At 32.7% G+C, this 16,842-nt stretch overlaps 1 protein-coding gene across 9 annotated transcripts in view; it reads left to right on the forward strand.

Annotated features, from left to right (window-relative positions):
* The first annotated feature begins 10,518 nt into the window (after window positions 1–10,518).
* Window positions 10,519–16,842, forward strand: part of LOC148311612 (CUGBP Elav-like family member 1) — an 87,902-nt gene continuing 81,578 nt past the window's right edge. For 2 of the 9 annotated variants that reach the window (XM_088256270.1, XM_088256273.1), the window contains exon 1: window positions 10,763–11,030. In XM_088256270.1, coding sequence (XP_088112396.1) covers window positions 10,900–11,030 — 131 coding nt within the window. In that variant the 5' untranslated portion in view covers window positions 10,763–10,899. Of the gene's footprint in view, window positions 11,031–14,931; window positions 15,322–16,842 lie in introns of those variants that run through there. The other 7 variants (XM_088256278.1, XM_088256272.1, XM_088256276.1 and 4 more) reach the window with 7 other exon arrangements.

Genomic DNA, 16,842 nt, shown 5'->3' on the forward strand with positions numbered 1-16,842 from the left:
TAAGGGTAAGAGAGAGATTGTGAATATTTCACTCAAATTATTTTCTCTCAATCTCCATTGACTATTTAAGATGTGACCTTTTTCCACTTCGCCAAATAGATAAGCAGTTATGTTAGTATTCCGATTGGATCGTCAAGTTTGAGTGCGCGTCGCTAGAGGCCTATGGTTTGAGTCTTATCTATTTTGTTTTTGTAAATCACATTAGGTATCACTAACGGCTCTTTAATGTAATTTTTCGTTAAGCTCGATGGACTGCTTCGCAATATTTGTAATAAGAGTAAAACATGAGAAAATGCACAAATATCCAACACGAAATATGATAATAAATATTTTATGAAAATTATTTTGTTAAATTTATTTAAAAGTAATTTTTTAATCTTATTTTTATTTATATATATATATATATATATATATATATATATATATATATATATATATATATATATATATATATATATATATATATATATATATATATATATATATATATATATATATATATATATATATATATATATATATATATATATATATATATATATATATATATATATATATATATATATATATATATATATATATATATATATATATATATATATATATATATATATATATATATATATATATATATATATATATATATATATATATATATATATATATATATATATATATATATATATATATATATATATATATATATATATATATATATATATATATATATATATATATATATATATATATATATATATATATATATATATATTTATAAAATAAATGTAAAAATGTAAAAATATATATATTCGTTTGTTTAATTTTAAAAGGCTTTTGTCAAAAGTTACAAAGTTTAGTATTTTACAATGTTAATTCATTTAATACGATTATTATTTAATTTATTTAAAACCCATGTTAATTGTTGAATAAGTAGGCAACTTACTCCGTCGAAAGAGTTATCGTATTGAAATAACGCCACAAATATAGTACACGAGATACACGCAGGTAGCAAAGTTGGCAGCAGGTGTAGTTTTAGATTCATATATTACAAGTTACAAGCATAAATCTTTCCCCAACCCGCAAACAATTTTGCGCCAACAGAGAAGTCTCGTAACGTCGTTATAATTACCTAACACATTACAGGTTCAATTCTCAAAACCCTTCCATTAATTTGAAAAGTGCAAATTAAATAAAAAAAGATAATAAAATAATCATGTCCTCACCCCCACATATTCGAACCTCACTTAACTTAAATTGATAATCTTACGTTTACATGACGTGCTAAAATTAAACGGATTTATCCATGGAAATTTTTAAAGGCCTTTTCTTATTTTGTCTTCTTCTTCTGAATTTATCGCCCAAGCCTGATATTAGCAATCACAGCTGGCTCCAATCATAGCTCATCTGCAGTCTAATGTTTTCGTCAACCACTTTCGTCGCTACTAGTGTTTTCGTCAACTGCGTGACCAAATCGCTTCACCTGGTTAGTTGTAGCCCACGTGACTGCATATATGTATTAGACGAATATTATTAAGATTTTTTTATTTAAGTTTTACTTGGTAAATACAACTATTTCTTAAAATCTTTTGTGAAACTATTTCGATGCATTCCGCATCATTTTAAAACTGGTGTTGACCAAGTAAAACTTGGTCAACACCAGTTTTTTGACTAAAATAAAAAATGGAGAGATTTTACCACAAAGTGACTACTGAATCAGAAAATGAGAAGATTTATTTCTCTGTCTTATCAAAGGTTCTTCTGTTTGGATTACATCTCTTCGAGATGAACCCAAAAAACCCTAAAGAACTTTATTTTGAACATAATATTATGGCCATATCTTGGAAACTCAAGGTAAGTTTGTATGGCTGGTCTGCCATGAAATCAGCAGCATTTGTCTGAAATATCACATTTCAAAGGGCTAAAAAAAATATTCGATAATTCTCTTAGTATCCAACACTACTTTACATGAATACTAAAAACAATATCAATATTTATACGATTTTTTCAAATTATTTTGCATTAATTTTTTATGTATTTTAAAGCGACAATACACAACATTTATTTGAAAAATAATAATTAACTAACCGTTAACTGTTTTACCATTGAAACAGCCATAATTTTTTTAGTAGAGAGGCGAACCAACGTTTATATAAATATTGTGTTGTAGTGTATGAATCTGAATAGCTCCATTTAATAATGTTTTAATCTACACACGTTCTCGTCCTTACAAAAAAACATTTTCCTTTGGTTTAAAGATAAGTATAGATTTAGCTTTAACCGAGCTTTTCATGTACGAACTTTCATCCTGATTTCATGACAGGATTAATATGAACCTATATTTTCTCGTCCTTTTTGAGTTTCGCTGTCGGAAATCATACCATAAGTCGCGACAGGTGAGTAGCTTTATACTTCATTTCTTAAACACAACATTACCATTAAAGCCTTTCTTAAAACTTTACACTTTTGACATTTTAGGGAGGGAATTTTTGCGAGTAATGAGTGTAGATGTAATCCTGCGGCTTAATAAGGTGAGAGTTTTGGTATCTGCCCCTCCCCTGACCCAGTCGCAACCCTTCACCCTCCCCCTCGCCTACAACTGTCTTGCGGCTGTGAAAACTGCTAAAGATATATTATGTATGTGTGTATGTGAGCTAAAAACATGGTTTTAATGAGGGGCTTTATTTAATTCCGTTGTACGGATACCAGTCACGGAGATGTTTGGACGTTTTTGTTCGCAACTTGTACCTCGTTATTTCCTTTGTTCGCATTGCTAATAAGGGTAAATTTAATTGAAGAGGATTCTCTTTTTACGCTAAACAATGTTTTATTACATTTCGTAATCTCCGAAAAAAACCTTTCCCGACCCTCGTTGAAAAATTTTATTCACATTTAAATGATAAGTTTATCCCGGCTTAACTGTTTCAGAGATTTAAAAAAATAAATTATGAAAGATGTAATAAACATTTTAAATATAAGAATATTTTACACAAAACATTAAAAATCGATGAAAAATGTGTCTTTTATTTATTATTTGTTGTTTAATTAAAACCTTAAGGTGTTGAAAAAATTGCATTCAAATCATTGCTGGCATTCTTTCTGATACATCGAAACATATAATTACTATTAACAGTGACTTTCGACGTTTCAAAAAACTTAGAAAATATGCCAATCCTGTTTGTGTACCATTAAACTTAAAAATCGTTTTTTACTTAAATTTTCCATGGCTCAAAATACTGACACCAAAACATAAAACTAAATATATATTTCAAAACATGCAAATCCTGAGCAACGCACAGCATTCCAGTTTGCTCCAATCCATCTTAACTACTAAAAATATTTTTGTATTGTGTGTCAATGAATGGAACTAATCATTATTTTTTATTATATGCCATGCTAATATTTACAATACATAACTTATTTGATACCTATTCGCATCTAATCGTACATAACGCATAACATAAGATCGACATGGTTTAAACTTGATCGTTAATTGTAAGGAGACATGATCACCAGTCCTGCACTCTATGTTCTTGGATCTAGGAGCAGAATAAATATGTACACGTAAATGCAGATCCTCGGGATGCTTATTTATTTCCCATAAAGCAGTTTAGAACATACCTGCTTTATGGGAAATAACGTAGAAGAGGAATTTCATGTACACATTTACCTTTGTGCAATTCTAGCACACTCAGGGTTCCATACCCATACTTGCACAAACGTATAATATAAAAAATGAGATTAAAAAAACACTGCTTATTTCTTTGCTACTTTATATGAATTACACATCTGATTTGTTTCTGTTACACCCCTCAGGGACTCTGGGACGTAAATTCCACCTCCAAGGTTTAAAAAATTAAACATAAATTAAACTGATTAAAAAAAACTTTTTAAAGCAAGTTAGATAAATAAACTATAAATATATAGTAAATATATGTTTTTGAAATTTGTTTAGTAAAAATATGCCACAAAGAATCTGCAAACTACGTTCGAAATCTTTGGTTTGTTCAAAATATGAGTAAACATACCCTCATTCCGTTTAGGTGTGTGTAAATATGTGGGTCGGCCAAGGTGTAGATCCTTTTTGAAGGGGTAATTCTCAATAAGTCCGTTTATCTTCCTGAGGGGCAGTAACTCACCGGGGGAATTACAACGGCGGGTGTCCGCCGCTCTCTTCTTATTATTACGCTCTGCGCCTACCTGTTTGAAATGAAAACTTGTAAAATTACGAGCGGACGAGGGACGTCACGCGATCCGGCCGTAAAGCGTCGGTTAGCGTCAGTGAGCGTCGGGCTAAACGGTCACCCATCAATTGTTTCCCGTGGCTCTGAGGCGGCCGCACGCACTCGCGCGGATTTCGCCCATTTCAGCCGATTCGCACGCCCTGAAAATCGTGAAAACCTACATGAAGCAATTTTCAATTACTGAAAATCTCCCCATCTTTAAGTATCTAATTTCCTACGAATAATTTAGACATTAAACTTACAACCAATCATTCGATTTTTAAATAATCAAATTCTACCAACATGAAGCAATTTTCAATTACTGAAAATCTTCCCATCTTTAAGTTTTTAATTTCTTACCAGGTGTAGACGAATAATTTTATCATTAAACATACATTAATCGATTATTCGACATTTAAATAATCATACTCAAACCGAATTTTGCAGATTTTAATATTCACACCGAATAGGATTACATTTTCGTGCGTTAACTATAAATTTCTTTTCGTCGTAAAAATTTTATAGAGAAATACGAAATAAGTTATATGAGTATGACCTTTATATATGAACGCGCATATTTCCGCATTCCATTCGGAAACCTTTATCCCATAATGCCATTTATTTTATCACGATATCATTATAAAAAACGTTTTCAATGTTTATTGCTATGGATATTCGTATATAATACTAACCAGTTTAACAAATGTAAGGTAATTTTTTTTTAAAATAAATTTAAACAATAAAAAATATGTCTGGCCAGGATTATATAGTACGTTAAAATTATTTTATTTTTTAATTGCAAAAACATAACTGTTCTACCAATTACCCTGTAACATTATGATTTTAAATGCGTTTCGATAAATACAAGTAGTTAGTAGGCCCTTTTTTGAAAAAACGTTTATTTCAGGGACTGCATATAATAATATGTATAATTTATAATAATATGTTTGTATTCTCGTAGCAATAATTCAGGGGGATTTGTGAAACGCAATTTTTGTCGCATACCGCCCTCAGACCTGAAATACATCAAGAAATCATGAAATTATTCACTGTAAGTACTTTAATGTTTCTTGGTTTCCGTGGCCAAATAATGGAATTCGGTTTCGGTTCGTGGAACCAATCTTTAATACGAGCGGATATATAATAGTTACCTTCTACTACTGCGAGTTGCTCATGTTCTAACGTTAACGCTACGAACTTTTATAGGACGATAATAGATGTCGCACCGCGATATGAACCAGCCCAGAACTCGCATTCATCCAAATACCAAAATCCCCTTATGAACTGATGAGATTATCCTTCAAAGGGGTTTCTCTCTATTCCCATTAATTTAAGCTTATCTTAAGACTATTTTCATCATATAAGTGGTTGGTTGTCATGCGTAGGATTCATTCTGATTATTAATATAAATGAAAGATTATAATCTGTTCGCGGTTATGTATTAATACATATAAATTACATGTAACACTTTTGGTCGCAAGTAAGGTAGATATCGCTCACTCCTTTCAGGAACGTCATAAATCAAAAATCGACAATTTTCAGTTGTGCATGTTTTCGGAATAGCCAGAAAATGTACTACATCCCAGCAAAAGAGGCATATTTTTAACTCAATATTTACCCGCTACAGGGCAGAAAATGTTGTTTTCGCATTTTGAAGAAAAGGTATTGTTTAATTATTTATTTAAATGTACTAAATATCTTTCAAATGGAGAAAAAACCTTCAGGTTTTACTTTAAAAGATGTGTTGTAAAGTTAAAAGTTCAATAAGCGGCTTGATATTTATTTTTAATACATTGTGTTATATTCTTAAACTTTAAAAACGTTCTCCTGAAAAATCGAGTTTTTTTATTTATGACGTTCTTGAAAGGAGTGAGCGATATGGTCGTGGAACGCCCTAAATATAATTATTGACCATACGGTATACAGCTACCACAGCGACCCAAAATTTTACATGTGTATTTTGAAATATAACTTACACCGAAATCAATTGTCCAATACTAGAAGAAAAAGATTGGAATTGATTAATTTTAAAAATTTAATACCGTAAATCCATAATATTAAAAAAAAATGATAATTTTGAAAAATGTTTACTGTATTTCTGTAAATAATAAACATACCGAAAAAAAATCAGTGGCCACCTAATTAACGCAACTTAAATCAAAATATTATGAGCAACTATTTCCTTAACTTATTACCGTGAATCATACTGGACACTGCATTAAACCCTGCATACAAAATTTGCACATATGTACCATTCTGACAATACGTATTGTTTTTAGAGGTTATGATTTTAAATATTCCTGTATTAATTTCCAAGTATATTATGGAAAAAAACTTTTATGATATTCATAATAATAAAAAACAGTGATGTATCACACATAACATGTTTTATTTAATTTAATAAAATATCTTATTTGCCATTGTATTTTGTTTACATTCTTCGCTCTAGCGTCTGCTCTACTTCATTTCTAAGTATTTTTTCACTAATTTATTTTAATTAAATTTATCACTACTTTGAAGCTATTTTCCTGTTATCTGTAATTGAATGTTTACATTTTTACACAACCAATTTGAAAACAATGAAAATGAGTACATCTACGTCAGTTGATAAACAATTCATCACCTCGTTAGAGTCGGGGACATCTACTCGTATGTGTGACTGTGTTGCATTTCTTTATTCATTGAAATATGTATCTGACAGTGATTGGAGAATTTCAACAATAATTTATTTCCGTTTTTTTTTTCAAAAATACATCGCACTTATATGTTTACATATACCTACATAGACATATATTAGTTTAAAATAAACCATATATGAGATAGTGTTGACTATAGCAAGCAACGATAGCAAAAATAATATAACTGCCACTCTTCACTTACTTCTTCAATATGAAATGATTGATTGAGGAGGATCATTCTTCTAACCCTTATCCGCACCCAATGGTGTATAGAGCACTGCATCGTATTGATGCAGATTTATCTTGATTGTTACGAACATGAAGATAAGGTGATCACTCCTACACCTCAGTGACCAGTCCAGTGTAATATTAAATAAATATTGTAATGTAAAATCACTAATATTTTTCTTACATCCCCCCCTGAGAATCGAGCCCAAGACTTCCAGCAAGGAAACTAAACACCCTAATCATTACACCACGGGGAGGATCATACGGTAACATCAAAACCCCTGTCAAAAAAGTACTACTAAAAAAAACAATTATAATATAAATTCAAAATACTTTAATGGTACACCAAGCAATTTCAACAACAATATACATATCAGGGCAAAAGTAATTCTGTAGCTCCCCATGATGACTTACAAAAAATATTATATATTTACCTCTTTTTATATTACAAAACCCCACTCCAAGAACAAGACACTCACAATTTTTTTAGGGAAGCACAAAATTATGTTTATTAATAATAAGAATAATACAATAAATTAAAATAAAAACAACCCTCAGATTTGCCTACATATAAGTAATATTCAGCTTACTGTTTGATGTATGCGTCGGTTAATACATAGATACAGAGTTTATTAAATGATAAAACATTTACCCATATGATAAAATTACTAATTCTTATTCGCCTCGTGTTTGCAAAGCACTCGAAAATATTTTTTGAAATATTGGGGTAGATAAAGTCGACATAGGCAAAAACATCATTAATTCATCCTTGGTAAAACAATAGACTTTATTAACGTCAAGCTTTTTTTACAAAAGCAAAAATAATGTGTTTTTATTTATATATTATTTATAGATTTGACGTTTAATTTGAAGAACTCCATTTCAATTTATGTATGAAATGTTAAATCAAACACTGATTGTTTGTGTCTACTAAGTTGTGTTTTATTGTTTAAAAAACACATAAAAATATATTTCGTGATAATTGTTTCGCCTTTTTATGGCATTTTCAAACGAATTCAAACGACATTCGTTTGAAAATGCCATACCTAGGTGAAACAATTGTCACAAAATTGATTTTTTCCTGTTTTTTTTTTACATTAAAATACAACTTTGTGGACTCATAAATCAGTATTTGATTTAACATTTAATACGTACAAAAATGTGTTTTACGTTATTTAGGAATTAATTTGCGATTTACACTATGATTTCATTGCTAATTTCATTTCTTTTTCTTCGTGAGTTATAGTCTGTGTGATGATTGGTTTGCTCCTTTCGTGGCCAGTCTCCACCCGCACACTCATCTCTTCAACTATCCGCAACAACGAATGTAAAGATAATTTTGCGCATATAGGTTAAGCGGTCTTCTGGAGTTTGTGCCTTCGCACATGCCTTCCACAATCGTAAAAAGCAGATCTGGGTATATTATGTTATGGTCTATCCATTTGCCTCACTGTTGTATTACATTATTTAGTAAATATCTAGACTCCCCCAGCCCTGCTTAATACCTCGTTGTTCCCTTCATATTCCAACCGATGAAACTCCAACATGCGCCTGTAGCACCACGTCTCAAACGCCTCCAGCCGGCTCTGTTATGCATGCCTGATACCTTACGTTTCGCTTCCATACATCAGTATGCTCCAGATTAGAGTTTTAATGAAGATTTTTCTTGTTTACTTTTTTAACCAATCTGCTTTTTAATTTTCTTCAAAAGTATACAATTAATGAGTGAAAAATGTGTATTTATACATTGTTACGAAACCCTAGAGGGCGCTGTAGGCGATCGAAAATAAGAAAACAGTTAATCGCCTCTCATTCTGAATTCACGCCCGACCATGGAGTAAATATTTCAGTAGCGAGTCCCATCTCACATCGCCGCTTTCTTAAATCATCCCCGCCATAATTGGCGTTGCTGGCGGGGTGTGATGATATTTTCCTCGCCATTAATTATTCTCAAAGTCTTGCAAAACGGCTCAGAGCAACCGAGCAAGAAGAGCAGGCGAGCCGATGAGTGGCCGTCCTAGTTTCGAGCAAATTAAATAAGAAAAGATAAAACTTACTCCACAGTCAACAAAGATAAATACTCCGATTATGAAACGTTCGCTTCAATTATACGTGCAGTCATTTAGCAGTACTTAGTGTTCATTTGAAATTGCTTTCATATTTGAATTGTGTGTAAATTACGCTTTTGAATTAGCTTTGAAAATACACGAAAATCGAAGCATCGTTATTTTGATTCCATAAAAAATAAATTACCTATATAAATTAAGAATGTTTATTATAAGTACCTACCTTATTTCTTTTATCGACTTCCTATTATATTTTGTATTACTTGGTTTTTAAAACATATGCCGATTTCTATTAATATAATATCCACAATCTTAATCAAATAATCTTACTCCAATAAGGCCAAAACAAAAGGAAATCATTACTCTCTTATTCAGCCTAATTTTCCAACTCGTCTTAGGTTTCAGAAAATTTCGATGAACAAGACAGATACCTATATCCACCATTTGTCGAATGAGGATGGGACATTGCTGTACGAGACAGCACCTTGCGAAGTTTGGTGTCTTTGACTCCCCCATTTGCGAATGTCGTTTTGAAAGACCTTAACCACATATTCTTTGTTTGCCCAATGAATGACCAAATGCCAACATTTTTTTAAAACTTTGGCCCCGCTCATTCCCATTCCTACAAATATCCAACTCATCCTAGCGGCAGGAACCCAATTATCTACCATCCTTTAGTTACTTTTTAAAAATATAGTGGAATCAATTTATAGTTTCATAAAAGGTTGAACATAATCTATAATTAAATAATATTATTGAATTAACTTGACATTGGCAAAAACAATATATTCTATATGCAACGCTATTCTAAAAAAAAGGCCAAAACAAACGGAAAGACTATCTTGGGATCATATTATTTCTGAAGACGTTCATTGCGTTTTATTTACCTTCTAATTGTCAACTTTTGTTGAATTTCAGAGTAGGTAAACGTGTGCATAGCTCCATATTTGTGTTCCACAATTCTCAAAGTAAATATCTCTTATCTGTACCTTGTCTTATCTTAAGAAATTGATAAAGAACGCGTTACACCGACCACGCGAGGCAGGTGCTTATGTAAAAATACTCTTACGGGAAATCGGAGATAGTAATCCACTTACGTCATCGATGATTTCATCGATAAAAAAATAACATGTTTTGTATGGTATTTTCAGGACAAAATAAGTTTATTTTAAGTACGTGAATAAAGTGTGGCAAAAGAGAAGATATTAGTGTGAAAGTGGATAGGAGATGTGACGAGCGCGCAGAGCACCAGCCGAGGTTCCGTTATCGCCGTGTGTACAGAACTCTCGGGGAAGATAGCACCATCGCTGATAAGATACCAGGGCGGCAGATGGTCCGAGGCGAGAAGGGCGCGAGCGCGGGCGCGGGGGCAGGCGGCTGAGCGCCCCGGCCCCCGGTGCCCTCCGTAGCACTAGGTGCCCGGAGCTCAGTACACTGCGGACCAGCGCGACGCCACCAGCCCGAGCCGCCCGCACCCGCTCAGCCCGCCCCGCACGCACGCACGCCGCAGCCGCCGAGCGCTCGAGAGTCGCCAAGCTGAGAGACATAACCGTTACCGTGGAGGATCCGCTGCGGAGGTACAGCGTCGGGGGCGTGTCGCCGAAGGCGGGGGCTCCGCTGGGAGCGGCGGCGGCGCTAGGGCTGCTGCTGCGCTCCGCGCTCGGGACGCTGCGCCCGCGGGCCCCGCGCGCCCCCGCGCCGCCCGCCATGCTGCACTCGCTGGACGCGCTCGCGGGCAAGATCTCCCCTGGCGCGGGCGCGCTGGACACCAACGCCAACCGTCTGCCCGCCGTCCCCGCCGCCCCCGCCCCCGCCCACGCCCCCGCCAGCCCCAACGAGTGAGTACTCGAGCCGCCCTAATACTTACTATTCGTCTTGTCATTTGTAACAACTCGTGTACATACGATACGACTAGCCCGCCCGTCCTATTCGCCTTTATTTTACATTATCTCCCATTATATTATATTAGATTTAAATTTTGTACTGATATTTCTGCATTTTATATAATAAAAAAAATAACTACCATATAGATTTTTCCACATAAATTTAATTTTACCAGCAACCGGGTTCGTCTGAACCGACATCATCAGACTGGGATCAGTCTTATGATATCGGTTACGTCGAAACCCGGTCGCTGGTCAAATAAAATTTATGTGGAAAAAAACTACGAGTATGTATTTGTTATTTTACTATGTACTATAATATATTTGTGTAATATACGTTTTTATCCGTATATATTAGAAAAATTATACTTTCTATAATTATATAACACGTATATTACGTATATATCTCGCATCAAGTATCGTAGGTATAGTTTTACCCACTTTTATGTATATACATATTCAATAGGTAAAATACCCAGTAATTTACCTATTAAAATGATTTATTCTATACAAATTGATTGCAATAATTAAATTTAGTTTCCTTTATTTAGTAGGTAATATTCGATAATTTTAAAATAAATTTCTTCAAAATCATAAATTTACAAAATATTATACTATCACAGTTTACACATTGCAACCTCTTAACTGATTATGTATGTAGTTTATTTATCAATTTTTGTGTTTATCTTTTAAAATATTTGTGTGTGCATTTACGTACATAATTATATTATCATTACCCATCTAAACAAATATCAATAGAGATACCTCGTATCTCTGAATTAACTAACTTTATTATCGATTTCATAACTTAATAATGTTATTTTATATAAATATAATATAATATAATATAATATAATATAATATATTTCATATTTATCGCCATTATTATCTATGATGCAGTTGATTTGGTTTAAGGAAAATGTTTTTCTTTTTAATATATTTTTACTCATTTTTTATGCAACATGATGTTGTTCCCTATAAAATACGAAACAGGTATTAATCGTCATAAAAAGAGATTTAACAGCCGATTTAAACACTTTATTATAAATTACTTAAGCGATGTTAAAAACAAATGCAACAGTTAAAAAAGTTTAATGAAACAGTTTTTTTATCCGTTTCATAAAACGTTACAAAATGCAGCACATTCTTAAGAAATGTTTTTAAAAAACGCTTAACGAAACAGTTTTTTTAATGGCGTTGTTGACGATTTTCAATTAAACAAAAATGGAACCTCTATGGCGCTTTTTTTTGACGTTTGACGCAAATCGCTCATATCGTGACTTCTGCTAAATGATCTTCAAGACCAATGTGTGATGATGCTCCTTGTTCGCAATTTGCTCTGTTTGTGAAAAACCGGGTTGAATAAAATCAAATCTGAGCGAGGTATATACAATAAACCAATATGTTATTGTAAAATTCATTGGTATATATTTGTACTAAAAATTATAATATGCTTAATATATTGTATAAAGAAAAGGTTTTTTTTATTTTATTTTTTTCAATAATAAATAGAATATTTTATTTTTTAATTGGTTACTTGATTCTATTTAGCACTCTTGCATTGTTTATTAATAGTTTGTAATACTTTTTCCCATGTGTTGAAAATTCACTTTTGAACCTTTTTTTTGCTTCCGTCCTAATAATAAGAATCTAAAATTTTATGAAAATAATACACAACATTTAAATATTATCTATAGCGAACATAAATAAACAGTAAGTATTTGCATTGAACTAATGTATATTATTTACATGTAAATTTATTTTATAAAATTAGTGGAAAGATTTATCACGTTATAAACATTATATTAACGTTTCTTAGATTGTAAAATAAGTCAATGCCGTATTTCTCTTACACTCAAGCAAGTCTCAAGAATGAATATAATTTTCAAATTTAAGAAACATATTTATTTATTCGTTTCATCTATTAATTTATAGTTTTATAGACCTCCTGTTTCCTATCGTATCCGATAAAACCCTCTCAACAGAATATTCGCATCCTTCTATTTCCATCCCTCGCCGGTTCCTATATTCCCACGTATCTGTACTCCCTAGAACTGCTGCGGATCTCACTAAAGGCATGTAAATGTGTCCGAATATATTCATTTCGAAACGCAATACTCCCCGAAGAAAGTCTACGGGGTGAGGTTATATCGGAACTTACCCCGTAATATCTGTAAAAGATATCGATTCACCAATTCCGATACTTTTACAGTTTCCCAACCCAATCTACATTCATATTATTGACTCCGTCCATATTTGAGTGAATTCATAAGAAAATCATCGGTTTCTTGGCCACCTTAAATTTGGGCCATACGAAAAGGCAAACAGCCGTAGAGAAGGAAGTGGTTCTGGATTATTTTACGTATTCTTTTTCACAATTTCCTTTTGAGGACTTGTATTTTGTAGGTCCGGAAAAATATTATTTCGATGAAATTGCAAAACGTGTGCTTGGGACGATATGGGGGGATTTGCTGACGGGAATTTGTATAATAAACAGGAAGAGCGAGCAGTGAATCTCATTGTGAAAAGGAAAATATTTTTATATATAATATACCGTCTCCCATTCTTCTTTTTAAAACGACTGTCAGAGAATTCAACCAATTTCCTTTCATCGAGTTATGCTAATCTCTAATTCGGTAAATCAAGTTTGGATATAATTATACTAACGTAAATAAATAATATTGTAAAAATATGTTTCATATATACTTATTTATTATTTTTAAACTATTATTTGCATTTAAATTATTATAAACAACTAGCGCATGTTGTCACGATTGTTTAGTAAAAAAATATTGCACATTCCAAAGATGTTTATACCTACGCTCTTTTACAATCCACACCTTTATTAGTACCGATGCACACGTCCATTTATTAAGGCAAACGCACAGGGGACGCAAATCATTTATGTCATAGGATATGTGAAAATAAACGTGCCACATCACTGCATTTTACTCAATATATCCCGAGAAGCAATTACGTTGTTATCGCGATGCATCTGGTGAAATAAACTAATGTGTTCATCAAGAGCAACTCATGTATCTACGCACAATCTATCTGCCTGTGCATCGGTCAGAAGTGCACTGAAATACATGTGAATTTTTATTGTTCTTTTTATTTAAGACTATCAAGACTTTATTGTAATAGTTTTCCTTCATTCTGTCGTTTTAAAATTGTAGGAGACATAACTTTTTTTCACCCTGCATTCATATCTTACAAAAAAATAATACCATGCATACGTTTAGTAAAACATTTTTGTTAAAACTATCTGTTACATTCATGAGAATCTAATTTTCATGTGAAAACTCTTATTAAAGCATATTTGTCTCTGTTATTAGTACTTCATTGTATTACATTTCGGTTTTCACATATTATTCGTATGTATGAATGTAGGAACTAAGTTCTCGTTATCTATTTCTAAGCCCGTTAACCGTGCGTAAAGGCATAACTTACTTTCCATAATGCTAATTTCCTCATCATGAAACATGTTTCATGGACGCCTTCCAGCGCTTCTGCTCTCCACTTCCCTTTCATTTTCTCAAAGTATCTTAAATTCCTGTTATTTAAAACTTTTATTCGCCTTTGTACCTGTAGCCAAAACGAAAAATTCAACAATCATTCGATTAAAAACCTTTTTAATGAATAATTTTAGATATTTAGACAATATCTAGTTAATTTCTTATATTGGTGGATATGCACATTTATTTTAGTGAATAATTTTTATCGATCAAAATAATAAAAGATAATCCCACCGATATTCTTTAATACGAATACCCGATAAGCTCGAAATGAACGACAATAATCTTCAGGCGTCGTTCACAAATTCACGCACTACCTTCATTTTAGGCTGAAAATGTTTCAGTTGCCTTGCACTTGTGACCGTGTGATACAAATCTAACGAAACGCGTTCGTTAATAGTTTTATAAATGAAGATATCGTAGTTTTTATTTGTTTTATTTATTAATAATTGCATGTTGAACGTACGTAGTGTTTTATACGTTTATATCGTTTTATCCTATCAAGTGTATTCCGGAGGTTTACATTGATATTTTTTTTATTCTTCGAGTGTGTTTGTATTCTTACGTGGCCGTCGAGATATTTAACTAAGCGATAAGGTGTTTGTGATAAAATATTCTTAGATAACAACCATCTGAAGACCTGCTACGATGCACGCAGTAGGATATATGCCGTTTTTAAAGAAAATCAAAGAAGATGCGGATGATTACGACGAACAATGTTTGCAATGCTTGTAAGTTCTTCTATTCTTTATCAAAAGCAAAAGCTAGATCATATCTTCCTTATCTACTCCTTTGAAAAGCAACATTCATTATTTTTTACAAAATTCTCGTCATACTGGAACATGCCACGATTTAACGTAATGTGTTTATAAGAAACAACGTGTTCATATATAACAATATTGATTTTTTTAACGCAGGTAAATAAATCGCTGATTAGACTTCAGGTATTTCATTAATCATATCCTGAACACGTTTCAAAAACAGTCATCGAAACAGCATAGTTGCTATTTTCATTTGAGCGTATTTGATTTTATAACGAAATGTGTTTTTAATTATACCTACCTACGCGTGTTGGGTGTCGTGTTGCACGCTAGGTGCTTGCGATTCTAACCAACAAAATGCCCATATTTGGGGATATCTAAATGTGGGCCGCTTCCCATTTTTACGCATGTCAAATAATTTGTTAACGCTTGTCTTCTTATCGGTTTTGAATATTTTTAATCTATTCCGTTTATTGCTTGCTTATTTTTATCGTACATTTTTTATCTGCAATATCGAATTTAGCCATGAGAAATTAAATGATAATCGTTTTATCAACATACCCAAAATTATTTCGTCAGTGTAAATAGAGTAGTTTAAATTTTAAACATTTTTTCACGTTTATTTTATAAAAATCAACTGATATGTACGAAATATTGTAATTTATTCTCAAATCGAATGAATGAAGAAAGGATAGCTAAACAAATTTATGGGCGGATGTGGTTGTATTACCAACAGCAGAGGAAGACCGAGGAAAGCTTAGCATGATCAAGTATTTTAAATATTACATGAAAGTTGTCATTCAGGTTAGGAATCGGAATAACCGACGTGTATGTATGATTTGTCCGCCTCCGTAGTGTAATGGTCAGCACGCTCGGCTACCGTTCTGGAGGTCCCGGGTTCGATTCCCAGTGGGGAGTCAAATAAAGTTAAGTGATTTTTCACTTCAATATTTATTCACGATTACCCTAGACTGGTACCTGTAACGAAGGGCTAATCACCTTTCCTTGGTGCGTTAAAGATCTAGAAAACACTGCGTTTATTTGATGCAGTGCCCTATGCACCATTGGGGTGCGGATAAGGGTTTGAAAAAGAAAAAAAAGATGCATGAGAAGATGTATGAATGCAGAAGAGGCGAAGATTGCGTGTAAAGCCAGATTGCTGTGGAATCCCTTCCGAAGAGCAGCATGATGGTTAGTTAGGTAATTAGTTACAACATTTATTTTCAATATAAAAACGTATAAGCTACTTACTTTTCAAAATACAACCATTTCTAAAACCGACCTACCGCTTGTAGTAAGCCCTTTATTTGCAGTAATATAGCGTAATTAAGACTATTGATGGGGCAATGAGCAGAAAGTTAATTAACATTCAGCTCACATTAAACTCACACGCGTTATCTTGCTCGACCATTTCGCCATCTATTCGAGTACTTGATATTATATTCGATAGCTGCCGGACAACACAATAGCTAAGCATACAACCCTTGAATT

Source organism: Brachycentrus maculatus, unplaced genomic scaffold (genome assembly GCF_059751285.1).
Source record: "Brachycentrus maculatus isolate JH-2025_06_01 unplaced genomic scaffold, ASM5975128v1 h1tg000060l, whole genome shotgun sequence".
NCBI lineage: Eukaryota > Metazoa > Arthropoda > Insecta > Trichoptera > Brachycentridae > Brachycentrus > Brachycentrus maculatus.